Genomic DNA, 25,346 nt, shown 5'->3' on the forward strand with positions numbered 1-25,346 from the left:
GAGTCTTATGCAGATGAAACGCGCGTCTGATTTGATTTTAAACATATTTTATTCATTAAGATATGAAAAGGATTGAGCAACAGGCACAGCCTATAAAAGCTCTCTCCATATTACATGTACAAGGTATAATTCAATCACAACAACTGTATTTAAAATAATGCAATATAGTGGAACATGCATGCTACTTGTGAGCACACACGAGCAAATATATGTTAACAGTGTTACTTACTAAATGCAAAATATATTTAAATATATAGGCAATTAATCATCAGTTATATAAAGTACCTTGAAACATGCAAATATCCTTTATAAGTCATTAGAAATATACATATGGCTTGAAAGAGACACTAAGCTTGCTTAGTGGAATAAATGAATTAATGTTGGAGTGTAGAAAAAAATAAAAAATAAAAATAGATGAAACAAAAATTAAAGTAAGTTTCAAACAAAACGTTGAGTGTCACTGATATATTTCTGAACAGATTTAAAAATAGCAATATTTATATCATATGAAAATAATCTGTTTCCAAAAAGTAGTAATTCAATATTTATGTCAACATTATCAACAATGGAGTAAATGGAATCAAGAAGGATCTGTCTTACATCATTATACTTAGGGCAAATAAAAAAGAAATGTTGGTTATCCTCAACAGGATGGTTACAGTTTGTGCAAAAAGTGTTCTCGGATAAGAACTGATTAAACAAATGAGATTTAAGGTTGCTAGCATTATTTCTGAGTTGACAATGACTTATATTTAGTTTCCTTATCCCATAGTTGAAAGGTTTAAATATATCATCAGTCCTATAAAACCTATCTAGTCCACTTCTAAATATACCCAAACTTGGTGATTTTTGTAAACTCAAAGGAAGACTATTCCAAAGTCTTATAGTGGAAGGAATGAAACTATTAAAATAAGAGCTAGTTCTAGCAAGAGGCGGGTGAAAAGTGTTATTTTCATTCCTCAAAGTATAAGGGGTTTGTCTGGGAAGATATGGCTGAACTAACTCATATAAGTATGCAGGTGTCATCCCATTTAATATTTTGTAGAATAGTATAAGCTTATGTTTATTACGTCTATTCTCCAGAGTTTCTAAACCTAATTCAATATAAAGTTTTTGTCTGGAGGAATTACGTCGTAATCCTGTAATAATTCTAGCAGCTTCTATCTGAATATTTTCAAGAAGCTCAGTCTCATGCTGGGAGCAATTGCCCCAAATAACATCACCATATTCTAATATAGGTCTAATAAAAGCATAATAAATACGTATAAGTGAACTCCTATCTAATAAGTGTTTAACTTGACGAAGCACAGAAAGACGAGAGCATGCTTTTTTATAAATAATATCAATATGCGTGTGCCATGAAGCTGATGACTGAAATGTAATCCCAAGATGACAGTGAATATTTATTTTCTCAACCTCTTCACCATTTATCCCAAAAAATACAGGTGGATGCTCCCTTTCCCTTCTAGTAAATACAATATTTTTAGTTTTCTTAGAATTAAATTGAACAGCCCATGATTTTGCCCAATTTGAGATAACATCCAAGTCATCAGTCAAAGAAGCAGCCGCTACAGCATGATCATCATCTACTATGACAAATAAAGAGGTGTCATCTGCAAAAAGTCTAATATCATTAGCAATGTCATTTACTATATCATTTATATAAATAAGAAACAGAAAGGGTCCCAAAACTGATCCCTGGGGGACACCTGCATGTATACTTCTTAGAGTTGACGAAAAGCCTTCTGAAACTACCTTTTGTTGACGATCCGAAAGATAACTTTCTATCCAAGATAAGAGCTGGTCATTTAAGCCAGATTGTTTAAGTTTAAATAAAAGTCCTTTATGCCAAACTTTATCGAAAGCTCTAGATACATCACAAAATACAAACCTTACATCCCTACCACTATCCATATTACTAATAATTTTATGATATATTTCAATTAACTGATTAACAGTAGAATCACCTGGTTGGAATCCAGATTGAAACTTTGACAAAAGGTTATTACTCCTCATATAATTATACAAATGTTTAAATAAAACTTTTTCCATAATCTTACAAACAATACTAGTAACAGATATTGGACGATAGTTTAGAGCTGAATGTGGACTACCTTTCCCTTTAAAAATAGGATTAACATGTGCAATTTTCCATAACAGTGGAACCTGTTTAACTGATAGAGACATATTAAATAACTTAGTTAATGGTTTAGAAATAAAGCTAGCAACCTCTTTTAAAATTCTAGGACTGATACCATCAAGTCCAGCTGGTTTATTAACATTCAAAATTTTTAACTGGTCTAAAATTTCTTTCTCAGTGATGACAAATTTGTTTAAATGACATGGAGGAGGCTCATTATTATCAGGAATTTCTGGTTCTATATCAATATTAGCTATATCAGCAAAATGATTGTTCAGGATCTCTGATTTGTCCAATGGATGAATAAAAATTTGGCCATCATGTTCCAAAAAAAGAGGGGAATCTCTGTTTTTAGTAAAATTTGAAACAGACTTGGCAATGCGCCACCATTTACCAGGAGGAATATTTTTGTCAATAAGTTGTGATGTCAGTTTGCACTTATAATCATCTTTTGCCTTTCTAACTAAACTGATAATTTCATTACGAATTTCTCTAAATTTTTTCCAGTGATCTGGATTATTTGAAGTTTTCGCTTTGTGGTGAATTCTATTACGATGTCTTATCTTGTTTCTAATCAAGTTGTTCATAAATGGTTTATCATTTGGTCTAACTGTACTAGTTTTAGTAGGTATGTATCTATTGACAGTACTTACGAATGTTTTGACAAAGTTCATATAAACATCATTTATATTATTTGAATTAAAAACAACATCATCCCAGTCAGTATCATTCAACTGGTTTTTAAGACCTTCATAATCTGCACGCTTAAAATCTCGAATTTGTCTTTTAAACGAGTGTTGTTTAAAAGTTTTAAATGAAATTTCGACTGAAACAGGAGAATGAGAACTGCATATCGGTGTAAGTACAGTCACTGATTTAATTAAGTTTTTGCGATTAGTCACACATAAATCAATACAAGTTCCAGTTTGGGTTGTAAAGTTGGTAGACTCCCAAACAACATTTTCCAAGTTTAACCGGTTAAGTAACTTTTTAAAAGAGTTACTTGAGTTTGACATCATATCACAATTGAAATCACCACAAAGGAAAATTGGCAAATTACAATCAAGTGCTTTATCTACTGACTCACTAAATAAGTCCCATAAATTAGAATTTGAGTTAGGAGGACGGTATAAAACACCAACTAAAAATTTTTCATTACTACAATTCCTCACTTCAACCCAAAGTAATTCAAGATTGCTTACAGATATGTCATTCCGTATAATAAAATGTAAGCTATTTTTTATATAAATGGTCACACCTCCACCATGTCTATTTCTATCTAACCTAATAGGTTTATGAAACCCATGCTATTTTTTATATAAATGGTCACACCTCCACCATGTCTATTTCTATCTAACCTAATAGGTTTATGAAACCCATTTAATTTAATTTGGTCATCAGTAATTGACTTGTCAAGATGAGATTCTGATATACAAATAATGTCATAATCGTGTAGTTCATTGTTAATGAGATCTAACTTAGGAAGTAAACTACACACATTATTGTGTACTATTTTCAAATTCTTTTTGTTACTCTGATCTGGACCTGGATTTTGCTCAATTCCAGCAACCAGTAATAAAAACTGTATTATACTACTGAGGACAAAAACATTTTTTATGATTATAGGCAGGATTATGTTATGAATAATAGTATAGTTTACAAATTTACAGATTAATGTTGAAAACATTGATCAGTCAAAACTATCAAAACTTATAATGAATATATAGTGAAACATAAGCACATGATGTACACTTTGGACAGATCCTTGAAACCGAAAGCTGACGTATACATTAATTAACAGGACACTCAAACATAGACGAGATAAAGTACAAAACAAAACATACATGTACAGAACATATATACAAAAGGGAAACATTAATAAATAACAGATGTTGATGATATCAGATATCACTTATCTTGTGATACTGTAATACTATTGAAAAAATGAGCAAGGTCTGTGATCATGCAATAATCTGTGAATTTGAATTACAAAGATGTATGGCAGTAATTATAATGTGAAATGTAGAAAACAAAACAAAGGCAAAATAAATAAGCAAAGTAGGATAACACTTGGCCTGAATTTCAGACAAAAGTTGAATGAGCCGCAGTAAAATTGACTAGACTAATCTATAGAATATGCTTGACAGAAGTTTATAAGCTTGACTTAATTTTCAATTTACGAGTGCAGACAGAAGTGAGAAACACAATTTGTCAAATGATTAGGATTATCTATGTTATAGATTATGGTAATACTGTATATTGAGGGATATTGATGTATGTAACATCCTTCACAATTGCAACCATTATCCAGTTGCTTGAGTGTAAATCTCATGTGTAAAAACGAGTTAACTCTGGAAGTAAATAATTAGATTTGTATGTTTACAGCTAACCGGAAATATGAGTATTTTCAAAATTAAACCAAATACGTAGGAAACGTATATTTTCCGGAAAATAGTTACAAAATAAAAATAGTTGATTGGTATAAGAGACAAAGAGACAAATCTCATCCCAAGGTTCAAGTTGGTGTTGTAGACAACAAAATAATTATAGATGAACAGGAATTATATAAAAATACATATGGTACTTGACAATATCAAACAAATTTGAAAAGCATGTTCAAGTGATTTTATACACACATTTTATTTTTTCAGTTTTTTGTTTATGTCGTCAAATATTTCAAACCGATGTCTAGTTCCTTCCTCGTCTGATCCATATACATGACCATTAAAATACCATGAACTGATAACATTGTCATGTTGATACAATCTATTTAGGAGACCCTGGTTGAGTTTTGTTATATCATCACCAATTCTAATTTTGAGTGCTTCGTTTATAGCCTTCTTTTTACGCAGAAGTGAAATTTTGGTATCCATTCTTAAAAATTTAATAAGAACTGGTCTTGGACTCCCTTCTTTCCCTGGTATTCTATGCATTGCAACAACTTCTGACGGGTTGATGTCTAATTTGACTTGGTTCTTTAGTTCATTAAGAAGAGAATGTGGTAGGTCTTCATTTCGATTTTCTGGTAAGTGGTATATTTTCACATTTTTCTTACGTGAGTATTGTTCATTCCAGTTACCAAGCCGAACACTTTCAGTGGCTTTCTTGTTGTTTTCATCAACGACTTCCCTCATTTTCCTAAGATCAGAATGCAGACTAGCATTTTTTTCAAGGAGATTCCCATTTTCAAACTCAATAGTGTTTAATTTGTCATGTAGGTGGGATATTTTCGAATCATAATTTGTTTTTAATTTCTCGACTTCTGACTTGACTTCAGACATAATCTCTTTTTTAATTTGTTTTTTCAAGTTTTCGGATAATGATTTAAATATCTCGGTCACTATCTCTGTAAGGTCAGATTTTTTCGGCACATTTTTCAGGGACTGCTTTATTTCATCAAGTTCGTTTTCAATACAAATACTATGGTCCGAAGAACTAGAGAGACAAGAGTGGAGACGTTTTGCTGGATTAATGATATTTTGTTTATCTCCATTTTTCTCTGTAAATGCTGATTCCTCAGCATAATTTGTGTTTTTGGCTGACAGTTTATCGACTTTAGCGGTTGAAATAAAGCTGGTTATTTGTTGTTGTAGTTGAGACATATTTTATGTGGCGAATTAAACTATGTCTGCGATCAATGAAAGTTCACTTTATGTGTACATCTATATGTAAACATTGGCTAATTACTACTCACTCGGTCGTCAATTTTAAAACTCGTAATTTAAACTGCAATCTTTACAGTTAAAGTTCTGCTTTTTTGAATATGTCAATTCAAATTAATTAGTAGTAACATCGATGTAATAGAAAAGACGTAAAGAATATCTCTTAATGCATAAAAACACAAAACTCTGTGCAACAAATTCACATCAAACCGTCATAGGCGCCATCTTGTATTTGAGCCTGGCGCATCAAATTATAAACCTGGTACCTTTGATAACTAGTAAGACATGTTAGATACAGAAACAATTTATGGAAATGTATAAATTATTTAAATACAGATTAAACTGCGAAAATGCACAAAAATTATATTATTTACAACCTATTTAAACACATGTCAAACTGTTGAATACATAAAAATTATATTATATACAACATATCTATAATCAAGTTAATTTGTGGAAATGTACAAAAATTATATTAATTCACAATTTCAAGTACAGGAAAAAGAAATAAAACCAAAGACGTAAAATAAATAATATTAACTACAGCATTGAAAAATGAACAATTTTGAATAAACGTTTGTAATAAGAAATACTCATCTAACCTTTAAAATTCCGAATTGAATTAAAAAACTTGATTCCAAAGCTCTTCTACTTCGACAATAAAGAATGGTTTATTTCAAAAAAATAACACTGACACAGCATGATAAGGACCCAATCTATAGTCTTAACAAAATTTACATGACCAAATGAATACGGGTTAACAAGAAATGGATTCATCCTTCTAGTTGTGATTTATTAAAACCTTTACAATAGATGTATGTCCGTTATCTGTTGCAATATTTAAAGGCGATTTCCCATCGAGTCTACATATCTGTGTATCTGCACCCTTTTCTAACAATAAACATACAATATCCCCATGTCCTACTTCACATGCATAAAATAATGGTGAGGTGCCATCATCTTTTTTCATGTTAATGTCAGCATTGTAGTGCAGAAGACACTTAACTACATCTACCCTACCCATAAAACAGGCAATGTGTAATGGAGAAGAACCAGTCATTAAATCAAAGGCATAATCTACTGATTTAGTACTGACATAATTTGTTGCAAGTGATGATGTATCTTGTACCAAATTATCAAATAACGATTGTTTGTATTCATCTAATGTTTCTGATGGATTGTTATTAACTGTTTCTGTTACTGTTTGTTTACAATGGACACATATATTACAGTCAGCATTATTCTCTAACAGTATCTGTGTAATCTCTATGTTTCCATTCCGTGCACTGAAATATAAAGCATTACCTCCATCATATGTCTGAGCATTAATGTCTGCTTTATGTTGAATTAACAGCAGGACTATACTGGTATGGTAATTGGAACACGAGGAGATCAATGGTGTGACGCAATTATTGTTACATAGATCAATATTAATATTCCGTTCTAACAATAACTTTACTATATCAGTATGTCCTTTATTGCTTGCTAAATTCAGAGGACTCCAGCCATCCTTGTTACATAGATCAACATTAGGATTCTTTTCTAACAGTAACTTTACTATATCAGTATGTCCTTTGTGACTTGTCAATAACAGAGGACTCCAGCCATCATTGTCACATAGATCAACATTAGGATTCCTTTCTAACAGTAACTTTACTATATCAGTATGTCCTTCGTCACTTGCTGAATTCAAAGGACTCAAGCCATCATTGTTACATAGATCAACATTAGGATTCTTTTCTAACAGTAACTTTACTATATCAGTATGTCCTTCGTCACTTGCTGCATTTAGAGGACTCCAGCCATCATTGTTACATAGATCAACATTAGGATTCTTTTCTAACAGTAACTTTACTATAGCAGTATGTCCTTTGTGACTTGTCAATAACAGAGGACTCCAGCCATCCTTGTTACATAGATCAACATTAGGATTCTTTTCTAACAGTAACTTTACTATATCAGTATGTCCTTCGTCACTTGCTGAATTCAGAGGACTCCAGCCATTCTTGTTACATAGATCAACATTATGAATCTTTTCTAACAGTAACTTTACTATATCAGTATGTCCTTCGGCACTTGCTGAATTCAGAGGACTCCAGCCATTCTTGTTACATAGATCAACATTAGGATTCTTTTCTAACAATAACTTTACTATATCAGTATGTCCTTTATTGCTTGCTAAATTCAGAGGACTCCAGCTATCCTTGTTACATAGATCAACATTAGGATTCTTTTCTAACAGTAACTTTACTATATCAGTATGTCCTTTGTGACTTGTCAATAACAGAGGACTCCAGCCATCATTGTTACATAGATCAACATTAGGATTCTTTTCTAACAGTAACTTTACTATATCAGTATGTCCTTCGTCACTTGCTGAATTCAGAGGACTCCAGCCATCATTGCTACATAGATCAACATTAGGATTCTTTTCTAACAGTAATTTAACTATATCAGTATGTCCTTCGGCACTTGCTGAATTCAGAGGACTCCAGCCATTATTGTTACATAGATCAATATTAATATTCCGCTCTAACAATAACTTCACTATATCAGTATGTCCTTTATTGCTTGCTAAATTCAGAGGACTCCAGCCATCCTTGTTACATAGATCAACATTAGGATTCTTTTCTAACAGTAACTTTACTATAGCAGTATGTCCTTCGTCACTTGCTGAATTCAGAGGACTCCAGCCATCATTGTTACATAGATCAACATTAGGATTCTTTTCTAACAGTAACTTTACTATATCAGTATGTCCTTCGTCACTTGCTGAATTCAGAGGACTCCAGCCATCATTGTTACATAGATCAACATTAGGATTCTTTTCTAACAGTAACTTTACTATATCAGTATGTCCTTCGTCACTTGCTGAATTCAGAGGACTCCAGCCATCATTGTTACATAGATCAACATTAGGATTCTTTTCTAACAGTAACTTTACTATATCAGTATGTCCTTTGTGACTTGTGAATAACAGAGGACTCATGCCATTATTGTTACATGCATCAACATTAGGATCCTTGTCTAACAGTAATTTTACTATATCAATATGCCCTTCCTGACATGCCATGTTAAGTCCAGTAGCCCCATCATCTCTACATTGATTCACACTCACATCATTATGTAACCACTGAAACATATCAGTATAACCATAATAACAAGTATCTATCAGTGGAGTATTACCTGATGTACAGCTCTTCTTTGGGCTAGCTGTATCCTTGGTATTAGCTAATGTTACTTGTTGTGATTTATCTAGTTGTAGTAAGTACTGTATTAAATTTTGTCTGAATGATGATAATTTCATATTATTGTTACTGAAAACAACTGCCACTTTTTCTGCTGACCAGTCTTTTATCAACCTTTCTAGATATGATTCTAAATAATCATCTGGTATTTTATTCATGAATTCTATGTTACTTGTCATGTCATCTGATGATTTCTGCCATATAAAACGTTCATGTAGTAAATCACTATCAACATAGTCTAACAGATATTCCATCATTTTCTGACCAAAGTAATGAGCAAGAAAGTCAAACAATTTATCATGTACAGTTCTATAAATACCATTCTGTTTACAGATAAATGTACCATCTAAAGTCTCAAGTGCTTTCTTCAGTTTTGTCTTTGATGTACTTCTGTTGATTCCAAAAGCCTCACATATGTGTTCTATGACATGTCGCTGTTCGTCTGTCATTTTACCCTGGAACCACTTTTCTTTCAAATCATTATTAAAGAGAACACATAATGCAAGACTACATAACTTATAGTTTCCTCCACTACCATGCTCATTTAACCTGTCTAGTTCATTTCTATAGACAACAAAAGGATTTTTGAAAAATTCTTTCATATCTGCATTTTTTGTTTCAAGATATAAGGAGCATAAAAGTGGAAAAAAATCACAATCTTGCGACAAATCATTAATATCTTTTACATTTGTAATAATATATGATTTTGCTATATTTGTTTTCTCATCAGATGTAAGACATAATTCATCTGATACCAAGTTACATTCACAAGATTTAAAAGGTGTTAATATCTGAAACCTATCATCTTTATAGACTTGTAACCTACAACATACGATAATCTTACAACATTTGTCTGTAATAACTCTGACAATCACAGGTAACAGTTGTGTCCAGTTATCAATCTGTTGTTGGTTAATAGTGTAATTTCCACAAATATCATCTACAATGAAGACTGTCTGTTTTCCAGGCTGGTAATAATCTCTAATGTCTGTTGGAGCATACACAGGTATTATGTTGTATCCTTTCTTCTGTAAAATAAGTGCTGTATGCCTACAGATAAAAGATTTCCCAACTCCTGCTGGGGCAGTTAAAGTCACACAATTATTGCCCTGTATAGATTCCATGACATAATCACTGGCTCTGGTAGAGACAAACTTCTTATCTTTCTTTTTCCAGTCTTCTAATTGTCCTTTTATCTGCTCTGAAAAATGTAAGTATAATTAAATTAAAAAAAAACATTCAACAATCTGTTATTAATTAGTTACATAAGCTAGTAGATTCAGAGGCTATGTTGTCAGTCAAACAATCAAGTCTTAAACAAAACAAATATGCCTAAAAGTTAAGACTATAATACATTTTCTATAAGCTCTCCGGTTCAAAGTTAAATATTTTTCAAACATTTCTATCATGACATTATAAAATAGTTGTTAAATAATGTAATAATTAACTTCATTTTTACTTAATATAAATAGGCAATTACTTATAAGGGTTAAATATAGTATGTCTCCCATGCTGACTTATATATCTGTTTGTAAATTTTTAGTTAAAATGTTTGCTGCTTATAGTTTCTCTGTACTTAAACGCAAATATTGGTACAAATTGTCTTCCATAGGTAGTTATGCCAATACAGGGTCAACTGATGATTTTGTTATGCTGTTGACTTGTTTGTAGGTCTTATTTTGTAAATCAAATTGTTTCCCTATCTGTTTCAGTTTCTGCCAAATAACACAATAAAATAGCAATATTGTCTTTCAGGGGGTCATAAAGTGGCTATAAGGTTCAATTGATGATTAAAACCACGATGATATAAAATGTGTGTAGCTCCTTTTTTATGAACATTTTAGCCATTTAAAGTTTAGCTTTAATTATAATATTTACTGCAATAAACGACAGATACTTGAGGACAACCCTCCCTTTTCAATACTCCTTTATTTTTTCCCAATCATTTCAATTTTGTTCGCGTTTTATTGTATAATATGAAGATACATATATTAATCATAACTTGTATTTGCTTTTAATATCAATTCCAAGTTTATTACCTACAGTGGTCACTGATATTTTATAAAGAGAGAAGATATCTCAATTCATACCTTATTACCTATTTTTCTGAGTTCTAAGAATAATCCCATTTCTAAGAAGAATCCTCATTCTAAGAAGAATCCCCATTCTAAGAAGAATCCCCATTCTAAGAATAATCACAATTCTAAGCAGAATCCAAATTCTAAGCAGAATCCAAATTCTAAGAAGAATCCTAATTCAAATTCATTAAGTATTTAATTTCTTTTGGATCAGTAGACATTACTCGGTTTCGCAAACATTTCTTTTCTTAAAGTGCCGGCACTTTTAATATAACTCGACATCAATCGACAGAACGGTTTCATTTTGCTCGTCATGTCGTCGTTATTTGAATCTTAATTAACGGAGGTATTGGATGGGCAGCAACTGTAAATCAGGTTAACTGCAACAATTGTTCCGAATGTTATTAAACAGCAGTTACTGTCACTTTATTCGACACGTCCACAAATTCGTTTAACTCATTATAAGCCTATGTACATAGTTTTAATCCTATTTTAAGAAATTTTGCACTACAAATTGTAACCTCGTTGTGTCGTCGTATTTTCAATTTTATTTGCCAGATTTATAGTATGGGCGACAATTGTAAATCCGTATCTGCAACTTTTATTCCGAATGGTAGTGAGAGGTTTAGCGCTATAAACCCAGGTTTAATCCACCATTTTCTACAATTGAAAATGTCTGTACCAAGTCAGGAATATGACAGTTGTTGTCCATTCGTTTGATGTGTTTTATCATTTGATTTTGCCATTTATTTATGGACTTCTCGCTTTGAATTTTCCTCGGAAGTCAGTATTTTTGCGATTTTACTTTTTATTGAACAGCACGGTAATTGAAATTTAAAAAAAACAAAAAGATAACGGAATTTTTGACAAAAAAAGGGAGGTCGAAAAATAATTGTCCTGTCTCCAAGTACCTATGCTGTAAACGAACAGTTTTATATAATTACATTAGATGTATGTTTCATTATAATACGTTATTCTGATTGGCTAACTGCACATCACGTATTATTCTTAAATCAATTGCATTACACAACAAAAAATTTCATTCATGATGACACGAGGTCCCACAATAATATGCACAGGTAAATTAAATAAAAACTTGATAAAAATCGTGTTTTCATGATCCTAGATAAAAAAAATGTAATTATAAGTATTGAATGCTTCTTTTTGTAACTTTATAGGGTTGTTAAAGCGTTGACCGTGCGCACATATTTAGAATGAAGCGCTTCATACAAAATGTATCTCGGTCAACGCTTTTACACCCCAATAAATTTACAAAAAGAAGCATTCAATTCTTAATATTTTTGATTGCTAAGGAAAATCCCTACGAATAAGATTTCGGTCATGTTGACTTATTTTTGGATCTAACTTTGCTGAATATGTTTGCGTTTTACAGTTTTTGCCACTCACAAAAAGGGAGAATTTATAAAATGAGAATTAAATCTTAATTTTAGAAAAGTCATATTTCTTAGGCATCAATTGATATTATCGTGCACTTGTTTTTTGTAAATCTCGTATTTACTTTTGCTAAAAAAATTAAATTTGCTGTTTACAATGTATGTTTAAATTTGCTGTTTACAATGTATGTTTGTCGATTATAGCTTTAAGGGAAAAGCCCAGGATAAAACAAATGTGTACCAAAGCCTTATGCAATATCAATAAATCCTATAGCAGTGTATAGGAAGTTTTTTCATGGTTTAAATAATAATGGTTTTTATGCATTTCAGTCATCAATTTGGCTGTTTTCATTTCTGAACTTATCATAGTTTTTTACCTGAAATATACGAGCCGAAAATTGGTAAACAATGATTCTTAAAAGCAGTGGTCATATAATTTTGATAAAAAAAGTAGTAAGACAATAATTTAAACCCTTTTCCCATTTTCTCAAATGTTTTTCAGATAAAATAAAACGATCACGTGGAAATTGACATTTACTGATAACGCCAATGTTTGTTGTACCAAAACACAACGAGTAAAAACTGTGTCAGTGTACTGAGCTAAGCGTTTCCCTTTATTATCACACTTTTAGGTTGCAGGACAAGGTAATCTTCCACAGTATACAACGCAACATTTTCAGGTTGCAAAACCGAGTGTAAAATACCAAAATATAAAAAAGAAAACAAATAATGTTCCTGACAAGGACAATACATCAATATATCAATTATTAAGATCACACGATGGTCATGAAACTAATTGAGACGCTAGGTCGAAAACCTGCATGCCAAATAACCTAAGTCAAAAGGAGAACCTACAAGAAACTTGAAAAATGGAAGGTAGAACTCACCATTTTGAACATTTTCACTAAACTTAAAGGTATACTTGATAAGTTGATAATGCTTGCATTATGCCTCTTTATTTTGTGTTTAGCTAGGTAGCAAAGTTGGTAAGCAAGCTTGATCACCGGAACATCTTTTTCAACTACATATTCAAGATTGTTTATGATCAAGTTTGATTTTAATTGACCCAATTGTTTTAGAGGAGACGATATTTGAAAATTTAACGGACGACAGACGATGGACACTACGTGATAGCAATAGCTCACAAAGCCCATTGTTTCAGGTGAACTAAAAGCTTATTTAACTGATATGAGATAGACTTGCATGATTATCTACCATTTAAGTGAGGTCAAAATATAAATACCCAGAATATTTTTCGGAATAGGATCTTCAACTTGCTTTTGCATTTCCAGGTTTCCTGAAATAATAAAAAAAAGTATTCAATTATACAATATTTCAAACATGTTTTTTTGAATGTTTATTTTATATTATAATAACATTTAAATTCTGTATTATAATAACTTTCAATTTTTTTATTATGATAAACACTTTATAGAAAAAATCTACCCGGAAATATGTGTTAAATTACAGCAGAGTATTAAATATGTAAAATATTTAAATATTAGTGACAATACACCTACGTCATGAAATTGTTGTAATTCCGAATATATAATTAAGTTATTGTGAAACTGCCTATTCTAGAGGGGGTGTGAATCAGATGTGGATACTTACAAATTCCAAAGATCTTTTAGCGTACATACAATCTAACTCTCTTTCATCTTGTAACAGTATTAAAACATAGAGACAAATTGAAAGCGTTGGTATTGCTTTGCTTCATAAAAAAGAATGGCCAAAGTAGATACAAGTATCTTGTATTAGGGAGGGATAAATCCTACTTTATAAAGGATCACTCTGATTCAAACAAAAAATTCTCTGAAACTGATATTATCAAGATGCTTGATTTTTTGATTGACAACATATTTGTTACGTTCGGAGGACGTGTTTTTCAACAGACTGTCGGCATTCCAATGGGAACAAACTGTGCCCCCCTACTTGCCGACTTGTTTCTTTATATTATGAGGCTGACTTCATGCAGGAACTTCTTAGGAAGAAAGATAGGAAGTTAGCAATATCCTTTAACTCTACTTTCCGCTATATAGATGATGTTCTTTCACTAAATAATTAAAAATTTAGTGACTATGTGGAACGCATATATCCCATCGAGCTAGAGAAAAAGGATACTACAGATACAGTTAAGTCGGCCTCATATCTTGACTTACATCTAAAAATTGACAATGAAGGTCGGTTGAAAACAAAACTTTACGACAAAAGAGATGATTTCAGCTTTCCAATTGTGAACTTTCCATTTCTAAGTAGCAATAAGCCAGCAGCACCTGCATACGGGGTATTTATCTCCCAATTGATACGATATTCCCGTGCATTTCCTATCATGATTTTCTTGATAGAGGGTTGCTGCTCACAAGGAAGCTATTAAACCAAGAGTTCCAAATTGTGAAATTGAAATCATCCCTTCGTAAATTTTACGGACGCCATCACGAGTTGGTTGACCGTTATGGAATAACCGTTTCACAAATGATATCGGATATGTTCCTTACGTCGTAACTACAATCCCCTTCCCTTTCATGAATGTGACCTACCGAATTAGAATATTTACCGGATTTGTTATCACATAAGCAACACGACGGGTGCCACATGTGGAGCAAGATCTGCTTACCCTTTCGGAGCACCTGAGAACACCCCTAGTTTTTTGGTGGGGTTCGTGTTGTTTATTCTTTAGTTTTCTATGTTGTGTCATGTGTGCTGTTGTTTGTTTGTCTTTTTCATTTGTAGCCATGGAGTTGTCAGTTTGTTTTAGATTTATGAGTTTGACTGTCCCTTTGGTATCTTTCGTCCCTCTTTTATGGCCACATTTCCCATGTTTTAACAGGATACCTTAATATCGTTCATGACCGAGAGTTGAAATTATTCCTAAGCAAATGACCTTAATATCGTCCCCGGTTAATTATCAGTTGAAATGAGTGTCGTAACATCATCCATGACTGACTCCGTATGTACTGCTTTAAATGGATAAAACGAGAAACAGGTTGACTAGAAATGCATAGATTTCTTTTTCAGTTCAAAAATGAACATATACGTATACAACATTTAAAAAAAATATTTAACTCCTAGCAATAACAATAATAGCCCTATTACACGTAACAAACATAAACTAAAAAAACTCGCCGAAGAATTTGTTTTTGTCCCGGCCGATAGAGCTGCTAATAATATTATTATTGTTTGACGTAAATACATTGATGTTCTGCAAAATGAAATTACGAATTTACTCACATTTAAACTGACTCCTTTTTAGGAAGATGAAATCTGTAACACACACAAATTTTTAGCTACCTCTTTTCACACAGATCTAATTATTATGAAAATGTCAACTATATACTGGCTCGACATTGCACAAAATGCCTTACAAAGATACATTTTATTCGTCTCCAAGCCATTTTCTTCTAATCAATTTCTATTATACTTTCTAGTGCATAAGTTACAATCAAAAGATTGGCAATACATTGTTCAAATAAGGCCTCTGAAAATAGTGGAATGAATTACTTTTGAAGTGTCAGAATTTTGTTAGAAATACTTGATACGATGCATGCTTATATAGTTGATTTCGAATCTGTTCAAAGTTTTGAGTTTTCTACCATACGTATTACTTAACCTCATAATCTTATTAAAACAAAAATCACATTCTTCATTAAATGGACATCGAAAAGTCAGAAAGAAAATATAGAAATATGTTCAAACTCTTTTAGGTCATTTTTTAGTAACAACAAACAAAAGGACTGTGTCAATCGGACATGCTTTGATAAAATAACTACCACATTGTGGGAACGGAGCTGTACGGTTTTAAAATAATATGGTCATTCGGGAGACTGTCAAGCGGGGCTCCAACATTCGTAACAATAGCAAGTTGCTTGATGGAAAGTTTGATGAACTCAAGTGTTACTATAAAACGTTTCTGTTCAAGTTTTGATAATCAAAACATTCTATACATATATATGAACCAATAAAATATTAAAAACGACATATGCATCCTAACATTTTCACTAGAATGGTGGGGCTCCGAGTAAATCGATCAAAACTGTGACTGAGCAGAGATAAAAAAATGTTTAATAAACATAGAAAAACCTATTGTTACTATCAGAATTTTCATATGTACCTTTTCTGATATATAGTCTTACCTGTCTAAAAGTTTGAAAGTCATTGTCCAAGTAGAAACACCAATATATTCATTTTCTAAATGTCGGATATTTTAATTGACTATATCAGAGACAAAATCAACATCGAACAATAAGTTTACAAGTCAAAATAAAAGGACAGTACAAATGTAAAGAAATCACTAAAAAAATAGTGCTCGAGAAAAATATATAACCGAAAAGATGACTAGGTGCTCCGGAGGGGTAATCATATTTTGAAGTTGACTTTATTTATTAATCCCAATAATTTCAAAAAAATATATACGTATACTAACAATACCACACAGAATTTTCATCAGAGGACTAGGATATTCTAACTTGCTAAAGGCATTGGAATATGGAATGGAGGTAGCTTTTCGCTGAACAAAAAAAACTACACGTATATGTCAATAAACATGATATAAAAATAAGAAGATATGGTATAATTGACAACAAGAAAGCAAACCGAGTGAAAAACTCAAACACGAATGGACAACAACTGTCATATTCCTGACTTGGTACATGCATTTTCCTATGCGAAAAATGATGGATTAAACCTAGCTTAGCTATCTTAATAATAAAATGTATCAATGATAAGAGATAAATACCAAATAGCTGTCATTAAATCATTACAGAACAAGCAAAACCAACTCATGCCAGAAATATGTCGCATTGGGTTGCAGTATAGTTTTATTGAAAATTTATCAATATGAAATAAACTGCATTGAATATGAAATCTGTTCATGAATGTTGCAGTAAGCATTTCCCACTTGAGTGTCATAACTATTCATATGCCCAAAACGAAAACAATTAAAACTATTATATTCAATTAAAATATCAGTTCGCTTTTTTGCCTATAATGAATTCTTCTTTATCTCCGATTCGGAACAGCATTAGAACACATATCCTAATGAAATGTTTTTACAATTTAAAAAAAAAAAAACGTCTTTTCTTTTTCTCGTTTAACAGGGAGATTGATATAAGGACAACTTTATTCTGAATCCACATCTTTTGATTTTTATATCATGTTTATTGACATATATTCGTGTAATTTCTTTGTTCAACGAAAAGGTACCACCATTCCACATTCGAATGCCTTTATTCAGTTAGAATATCCTTGTCCTCTGATGAAAATTCTGTGTTGTATTGTTAGTATACGTACATATTTTTTGAAACTGTTGGAATTAATAAATAAAGTCAACTTCAAAATATGGTTACTTTTCCGGAGAACCTAGTCATCTTTTTGGTTATGTATTTTTGTACGAGCACTGTTTTCTTTCTAGTGATTTCTTTACATTTGTATTGTCCTTTTATTTTGTCTTGTATAGTTATTGTTTGAATGTTGATTTTATCTCTGATGTAGACACCTTCAAAAATGTTTCCGTGATAGATTCTTAGCTATCTTTATTAATCGGCAAAATAACAGAATCCGTACTCATTGTTATTTCAAATACCATAGATGAATATAGGAGGACAGACAAGGAACAGCCAATGAAACACATATGTAATGTATTTAATGAATTTGGCTAAGGAAAGCTTCGAGTGATTGTACAGGAGGGCTCCAAGCGATTGTACAGTAAACTTGCAAGGGATTGTACAGTCAATTAAAATATCCAACATTTAGAAAATGAATATATTGATGTTTCTACTTCAACAATGACTTTCAAACTTTTAGACAGGTAAGACTATATATCAGAAAAGGTACATATGAAAATTCTGATAGTAACAATGGGTTTTTCTATGTTTATTAAACATTTTTTTATCTCTGCTCCGTCACAGTTTTGATCGATTTACTCGGAGCCCCACCATTCTAGTGAAAATGTTAGGATGCATATGTCGTTTTTAATATTTTATTGGTTCATATATATGTATAGAATGTTATGATTATCAAAACTTGAAGCAGAAACGTTTTATAGTAACACTTGAGTTCATCAAACTTTCCATCAAGCAACTTGTTATTGCTTCGAATGTTGGAGCCCCGCTTGACAGTCTTCCGAATGACCAAATTATTATCAAACCGTACAGTTCCGTTCCCACAATGTGACTACCCTTAAATTTTTATTCGATAACATTTTTGTCCATATATAGTCAAGTTATCGGAATTACCATGGGGAAGGAATAACTGTGCTCCACTTTTTGCGGACCAGTTTCTGTACGTATTGTTATGGTTTTCAATGTTTGACTAAAATCATATGACCCATCGAAACAACATCTGATAAAAAAAATTAAATAACACTTCTAGATATATTTAGACGTAAATGTAAATCAACAGGTAGACATCTTATATGTTCAGTTATTTTACATCCAACCATTTATAGTAATATTCTGTACAAAGCACTAAAATGTCGGCTTTTACCCCAAACTTATTCAGAATAGATATTTCGGTACGAATATTAATTCTTCCATAGGGGCTTTGCATAAAAAATTAAACCCCACATTTATTCTAAAACCAGTTGTTGGCATGATACGGGTTATCTTCTTCTCATATATATTATAATAATATGATACTAAACCTCTAACGGAAGGAATTAAGCTTGATTTCAATATGATTATAAGGTAGCAATACACAGTTAGAAGTTTAGTTTCGCATTTTGGCCCCTGTGGATTTTTCAAATAGGAAAGTTATTGTGTAATAAAATTCATTTTTAGACAGCTGAGTGCTAATTTAGCCTGCAAAGATGGTTAATAAGAGCATCAAGATTATTTTTTACATGTTTTATGGGCTGTTTTCTGTTTGACAATCCGTTTTTTCATAGCTAGACCGGCCATCGGTCAAGAAATTAATGTAATGTAATGTTTACAAACACTTTTTTCTACACGAAGTTTTTGACGCAATTTTACAAAAAAATGAGATAAAAGACATATGATTTTCATTGGATTTGCTGAATGATATATGTACACAGTTTGCGAAAAGGTATTACTTCAAGCGATTGAAATTCTACTTTTAGCCAAATTTTGGGGAAATATGTGACATCTTCTCCCCCCTTTTTGCAATATTTTATAACAAATAAATGCAGATTGTTGCCATGGATACACCCAAAAGAAATTATATTTTACCATTTTATATACTGGATATAAATTTTATGGAAAATTCTGATTACATACATATGCCCATATATGACACAAACAGTAAGCTTGATATTGCAAGAAAGCAATGAAAAGGGCATGGTAAAATTTGTAAGGGTAAATTTTAATATTTTTTCCTAACTGTTTATTGCTACCTTATGGCATATTTACCAGGCTCAGAATTGTATAATTTAAGACTTTTCATGCCACAAATCTATTGATATTTAGATTTTAAATCAACTTCTTAGGAAATTAAGTGTTTGAGAATGACAATACATGTCAATTTTATTGTTTATAGTCCTTAGCAACCAAAATTAGACATTTTGACACAAGGCTTATATTTGTACTCTATCGGCTTAGCTATTTCTTTTGATGGATTGGGCTGCATGTAGTAGCCTAAGTATTGAACGCGTTGGTTTTTTTCTTGCGAATATATCAAATTATTGTTTTTATCAAGATTTCATGTTACATTTTGGCATATATTAAATGTATAACTAAATCAGATGTAAGAAATTGATTCCCTATCACCAAGTTTTTTAATCAAGTCTTTGGTATGCAATAAGCATAAAGATTAACATTTTTATGCTTGAAATTGCTAAATTTTGTACAATTTTGCATCATCAGAGATCTTATTAAGATTTTCAACATTAAAAAACTGACAAAAGAGGTATAGATTTTAAGATTTTGCTAAAATTTGAGGTAGGGACAAGATTTTATACTTTGACTTGGCACCTTTCTTTAAATCAGTTTTTGTCGCGTTTCAGTGTCAACTGCTAACCTTCATAAAATATTCATTACTCAACCAATTTTCAAAAATAAAAGGCCATTTTACTCGTATTAGCTAGCAGAACTCAGAAAATAAGTTAAAAGGGAGAATTTGAAAAAAATATTTACTATTAAGGTAGCAATACACAGTTAGGAGTTTAGTTTCGCGTTTTGGCCCATGTGGATTTTTCAAATAGGAAAGTTATTGTGTAATAAAATTCATTTTTAGACAGCTGAGTGCTAATTTAACCTTCAAAGATGGTTTATAAGAGCATCAAGTTTGTTTTTTACATGTTTTATGAGATGTTTTCTGTTTGACAATCCGTATTTTCCTAGCTAGACCTGCCATCGGTCCAGAAATTAATGTAATGTTTACAAACACTTTTTTCCTACACGAAGTTTTTGACGCAATTTTACGAAAAAAATAAGATGAAAGACATATGATTTTCATTGGATTTGCTGAATGATATATGTACACAGTTTCAGAAAAGGTATTACTTCAAGCGATTGAAATTCTACTTTTAGCCAAATTTTGGGGAAATATGTGACATCTTTTCCCCCCTTTTTGCAATATTTTATAACAAATAAATGCAGATTGTTGTCATGGATACACCCAAAAGAAATTATATTTTACCATTTTATATACTGGATATAAAATCTATAGAAGATTCTGATAACATACATATGCCCATATATGACACAAACAGTAAGCTTGATATTGCAAGAAAGCAATGAAAAGGGGATGGAAAAATTTATAAGGGCAAATTTTAATATTTTTTCCTAACTGTTTATTGCTACCTTATGGCATATTTACCAGGCTCAGAATTGTATAATTTAAGACTTTTCATGCCACAAATCTATTGATATTTAGATTTTAAATCAACTTCTTAGGAAATTAAGTGTTTGAGAATGACAATACATGTCAATTTTATTGTTTATAGTCCTTAGCAACCAAAATTAGACATTTTGACACAAGGCTTATATTTGTACTCTATCGGCTTAGCTATTTCTTTTGATGGATTGGGCTGCATGTAGTAGCCTAAGTATTGAACGCGTTGGTTTTTTTCTTGCGAATATATCAAATTATTGTTTTTATCAAGATTTCATGTTACATTTTGGCATATATTAAATGTATAACTAAATCAGATGTAAGAAATTGATTCCCTATCACCAAGTTTTTTAATCAAGTCTTTGGTATGCAATAAGCATAAAGATTAACATTTTTATGCTTGAAATTGCTAAATTTTGTACAATTTTGCATCATCAGAGATCTTATTAAGATTTTCAACATTAAAAAACTGACAAAAGAGGTATAGATTTTAAGATTTTGCTAAAATTTGAGGTAGGGACAAGATTTTATACTTTGACTTGGCACCTTTCTTTAAATCAGTTTTTGTCGCGTTTCAGTGTCAACTGCTAACCTTCATAAAATATTCATTACTCAACCAATTTTCAAAAATAAAAGGCCATTTTACTCGTATTAGCTAGCAGAACTCAGAAAATAAGTTAAAAGGGAGAATTTGAAAAAAATATTTACTATTAAGGTAGCAATACACAGTTAGGAGTTTAGTTTCGCGTTTTGGCCCATGTGGATTTTTCAAATAGGAAAGTTATTGTGTAATAAAATTCATTTTTAGACAGCTGAGTGCTAATTTAACCTTCAAAGATGGTTTATAAGAGCATCAAGTTTGTTTTTTACATGTTTTATGAGATGTTTTCTGTTTGACAATCCGTATTTTCCTAGCTAGACCTGCCATCGGTCCAGAAATTAATGTAATGTTTACAAACACTTTTTTCCTACACGAAGTTTTTGACGCAATTTTACGAAAAAAATAAGATGAAAGACATATGATTTTCATTGGATTTGCTGAATGATATATGTACACAGTTTCAGAAAAGGTATTACTTCAAGCGATTGAAATTCTACTTTTAGCCAAATTTTGGGGAAATATGTGACATCTTTTCCCCCCTTTTTGCAATATTTTATAACAAATAAATGCAGATTGTTGTCATGGATACACCCAAAAGAAATTATATTTTACCATTTTATATACTGGATATAAAATCTATAGAAGATTCTGATAACATACATATGCCCATATATGACACAAACAGTAAGCTTGATATTGCAAGAAAGCAATGAAAAGGGGATGGAAAAATTTATAAGGGCAAATTTTAATATTTTTTCCTAACTGTTTATTGCTACCTTATGGCATACTTACCAAGCTCAGAATTGTATAATTTAAGACTTTTCATGCCACAAATCTATTGATATTTAGATTTTAAATCAACTTCTTAGGAAATTAAGCGTTTGAGAATGACAATACATGTCAATTTTATTGTTTATAGTCCTTAGCAACCAAAATTAGACATTTTGACACAAGGCTTATATTTGTACTCTATCGGCTTAACTCTTGCTTTTGATGGATTGGGCTGCATGTAGTAGCCTAAGTATTGAACGCGTTGGTTTTTTTCTTGCGAATATATCAAATTATTGTTTTTATCAAGATTTCATGTTACATTTTGGCATATATTAAATGTATAACTAAATCAGATGTAAGAAATTGATTCCCTATCACCAAGTTTTTTAATCAAGTCTTTGGTATGCAATAAGCATAAAGATTAACGTTTTTATGCTTGAAATTTCTAAATTTGTACAATTTTGCATCATCAGAGATCTTATTAAGATTTTCAACATTAAAAAACTGACAAAAGAGGTATAGATTTTAAGATTTTGCTAAAATTTGAGGTAGAGACAAGATCTTATACTTTGACTTGGCACCTTTCTTTGAAATCCGTTTTTGTCGCGTTTCAGTGTTAACTGCTAGCCTTCATAAAATATTCATTATCGGTCGTCCCACTGTCTATATCAGTTGGAAAGCAAGTCCTTGGAAACGTCCGTTGTCGTCAAGCTTTATCAGCAACAATAGCAGGGGGAATTAATTAGGTGGCGCTACAGTCGTCCGTAACGTCAAAAAGTCCGCCAAATCATTCGGCTAAAAGATTGACGTTTAAAGTATTTTTTGCAACTTGTCATGCTTTTATTACAATTAAATTTTAAAATTTGTAGGTTTTGTGACCAATATAATTTCTTTACGACATACAAACATTACAAAAAATAGCTTGTTATTGCTATTCCTTTATCCTGTCCGTTCTAAAAAAAAGTAGCCATCTTTTTTGTTCGCCAAAAAAATCGATTTTTCCTAATTTGACGTTTGCGTATCCAAATACAGAAAAGAACGGTTATAATCTTAAATGAAACCGGGAAACCTATTTCAAATTTATACACTGTTTTGAAGCCATCATTTTTTACTTTTATACCTCAATTTTAGTGACCACCAGCCATGTCAATTTTTATCTGGTTTTAGCTACGTTTCTACTTCAAAACAGTAAAGTATAGCTTCTTTTCATTGTACCTGTTTCAAAGTGCTCTAAAATACTGATTTTATTAAAGACATGAATGAAATTTTGATTAAAAGTTGTGGATTTTCACAATTCCATTCGATACTTGTATTTTAAAGTAACTAAAACCCCTTTTGATCCCCTACACAAATTGACGGTGACATTGTTTTCTTTTTTCAACATACGTCATGTAACGTTTATAACAAAATATGTGTCAGGGTCATGTGCATAGTAAAAATTTACACATTGGAAAAGTGAAACAACAAACAAAGATCTTCTTTATTGCGTTTAAAGCTAATCGTCTTGGAAAATTCTGACAGATCTGACAAATTATTGATAGCCTACTGTATGGATGGACAAAAGCACAAAAATAGCAATAGAAAATGCATTGCAAAGAAAATTCTGTAGGAAAAAACATATGAAAAAAGAAAATGAAGGTCAGTTAATAAAATCTTGCTTATATTATTATCTCTTTACTTAGTAAGCTATATTTCCATTCTCAATTTTATGGTAATAAGAGCAAAAACTAGCTTATCAAGCCAAGTCAGCCAAACAAGAAGTTTATTCATAGAGATGTGTTCTTACAAAATTGAATTTATTCAAATGGCAAATTCTTGGCAAATTTAAGTATCTTTGATCATTATTGAAGTAAAATGCACAAAATTTGTCCCACCAGTTTCATTTCATTTCCTATTACTAGTATTCAGGTAAAGTATATATACAATACTTTGTTTATAAATATGTAATTATTTAAAGAAGCTGATACAGCAACCTCTTCAAGAGAAGGAGCCCCATTTATTCCAAAAAGTTTACTTTCATAATCTATAAAATACCCTGAGAAATAAGACAAAGAGCTACTGTGCAAGCTAATCTAATAGTTTAATTTTACAATGACACTGATTCTGAAATTCAAAATTGTGTCACTTTCACTTATAATTTAAAGCATATTTTTTTACAGAATTTCTGTCAATATTTTTGGTATAAAACTTATAAATCCCTTTTTTGTATTTTACTGTTCAACTAAGAAACATAGATCTCGGCTTGAGTTTAAAGGCTCTCTTAATTTGAAGAAATTTGTTGTGACTCTTGGTCATACTTTATAGAATATAAAATATATATGATCAGTACTATTTATTTAATTATTATATCAATTTTCAGAAAGATTATTGAAATTGTATAAACTATGTTTTATTGCATTAAATATAATCAGAAGTGTTTATAAAAAAATTCTGCTAGGAATGATCCCACATATAAAAATTACATGTAGTATATTTCATCCGCCAGATCTAATTTCTTTCAATATAGCTAGGTTTTTAATTTTAAATGTATAGGGGTCATTATCCACATTTCTGAATTGGTTTTTTTTACTGCAGTAATATTTTGTCTTTTAATATTTACATTTAGTCCTTCTCTGAAAAATAGGGGGAAATATCTTTTCTTTATATTATCATAACATAGTTATAAATC

The 25,346-nt window shown here is 31.2% G+C and overlaps 1 protein-coding gene across 1 annotated transcript in view; it reads right to left on the reverse strand.

Annotated features, from left to right (window-relative positions):
- Nucleotides 1-6,194: 6,194 nt before the first annotated feature.
- The window catches only part of LOC143056154 (uncharacterized), a 46,707-nt gene continuing 27,555 nt past the window's right edge, over nt 6,195-25,346 (reverse strand). The window contains exons 6-9 of the mRNA XM_076229237.1: nt 13,766-13,819; nt 8,212-10,251; nt 6,895-7,002; nt 6,195-6,199 (exon numbers count right to left, since the gene is read on the reverse strand). Of these exons, the coding sequence (XP_076085352.1) occupies nt 6,195-6,199; nt 6,895-7,002; nt 8,212-10,251; nt 13,766-13,819 (2,207 nt within the window). The remainder of the gene's footprint in view (nt 6,200-6,894; nt 7,003-8,211; nt 10,252-13,765; nt 13,820-25,346) is intronic.

This window comes from Mytilus galloprovincialis, chromosome 13, assembly GCF_965363235.1.
Source record: "Mytilus galloprovincialis chromosome 13, xbMytGall1.hap1.1, whole genome shotgun sequence".
Classification (NCBI taxonomy): domain Eukaryota; kingdom Metazoa; phylum Mollusca; class Bivalvia; order Mytilida; family Mytilidae; genus Mytilus; species Mytilus galloprovincialis.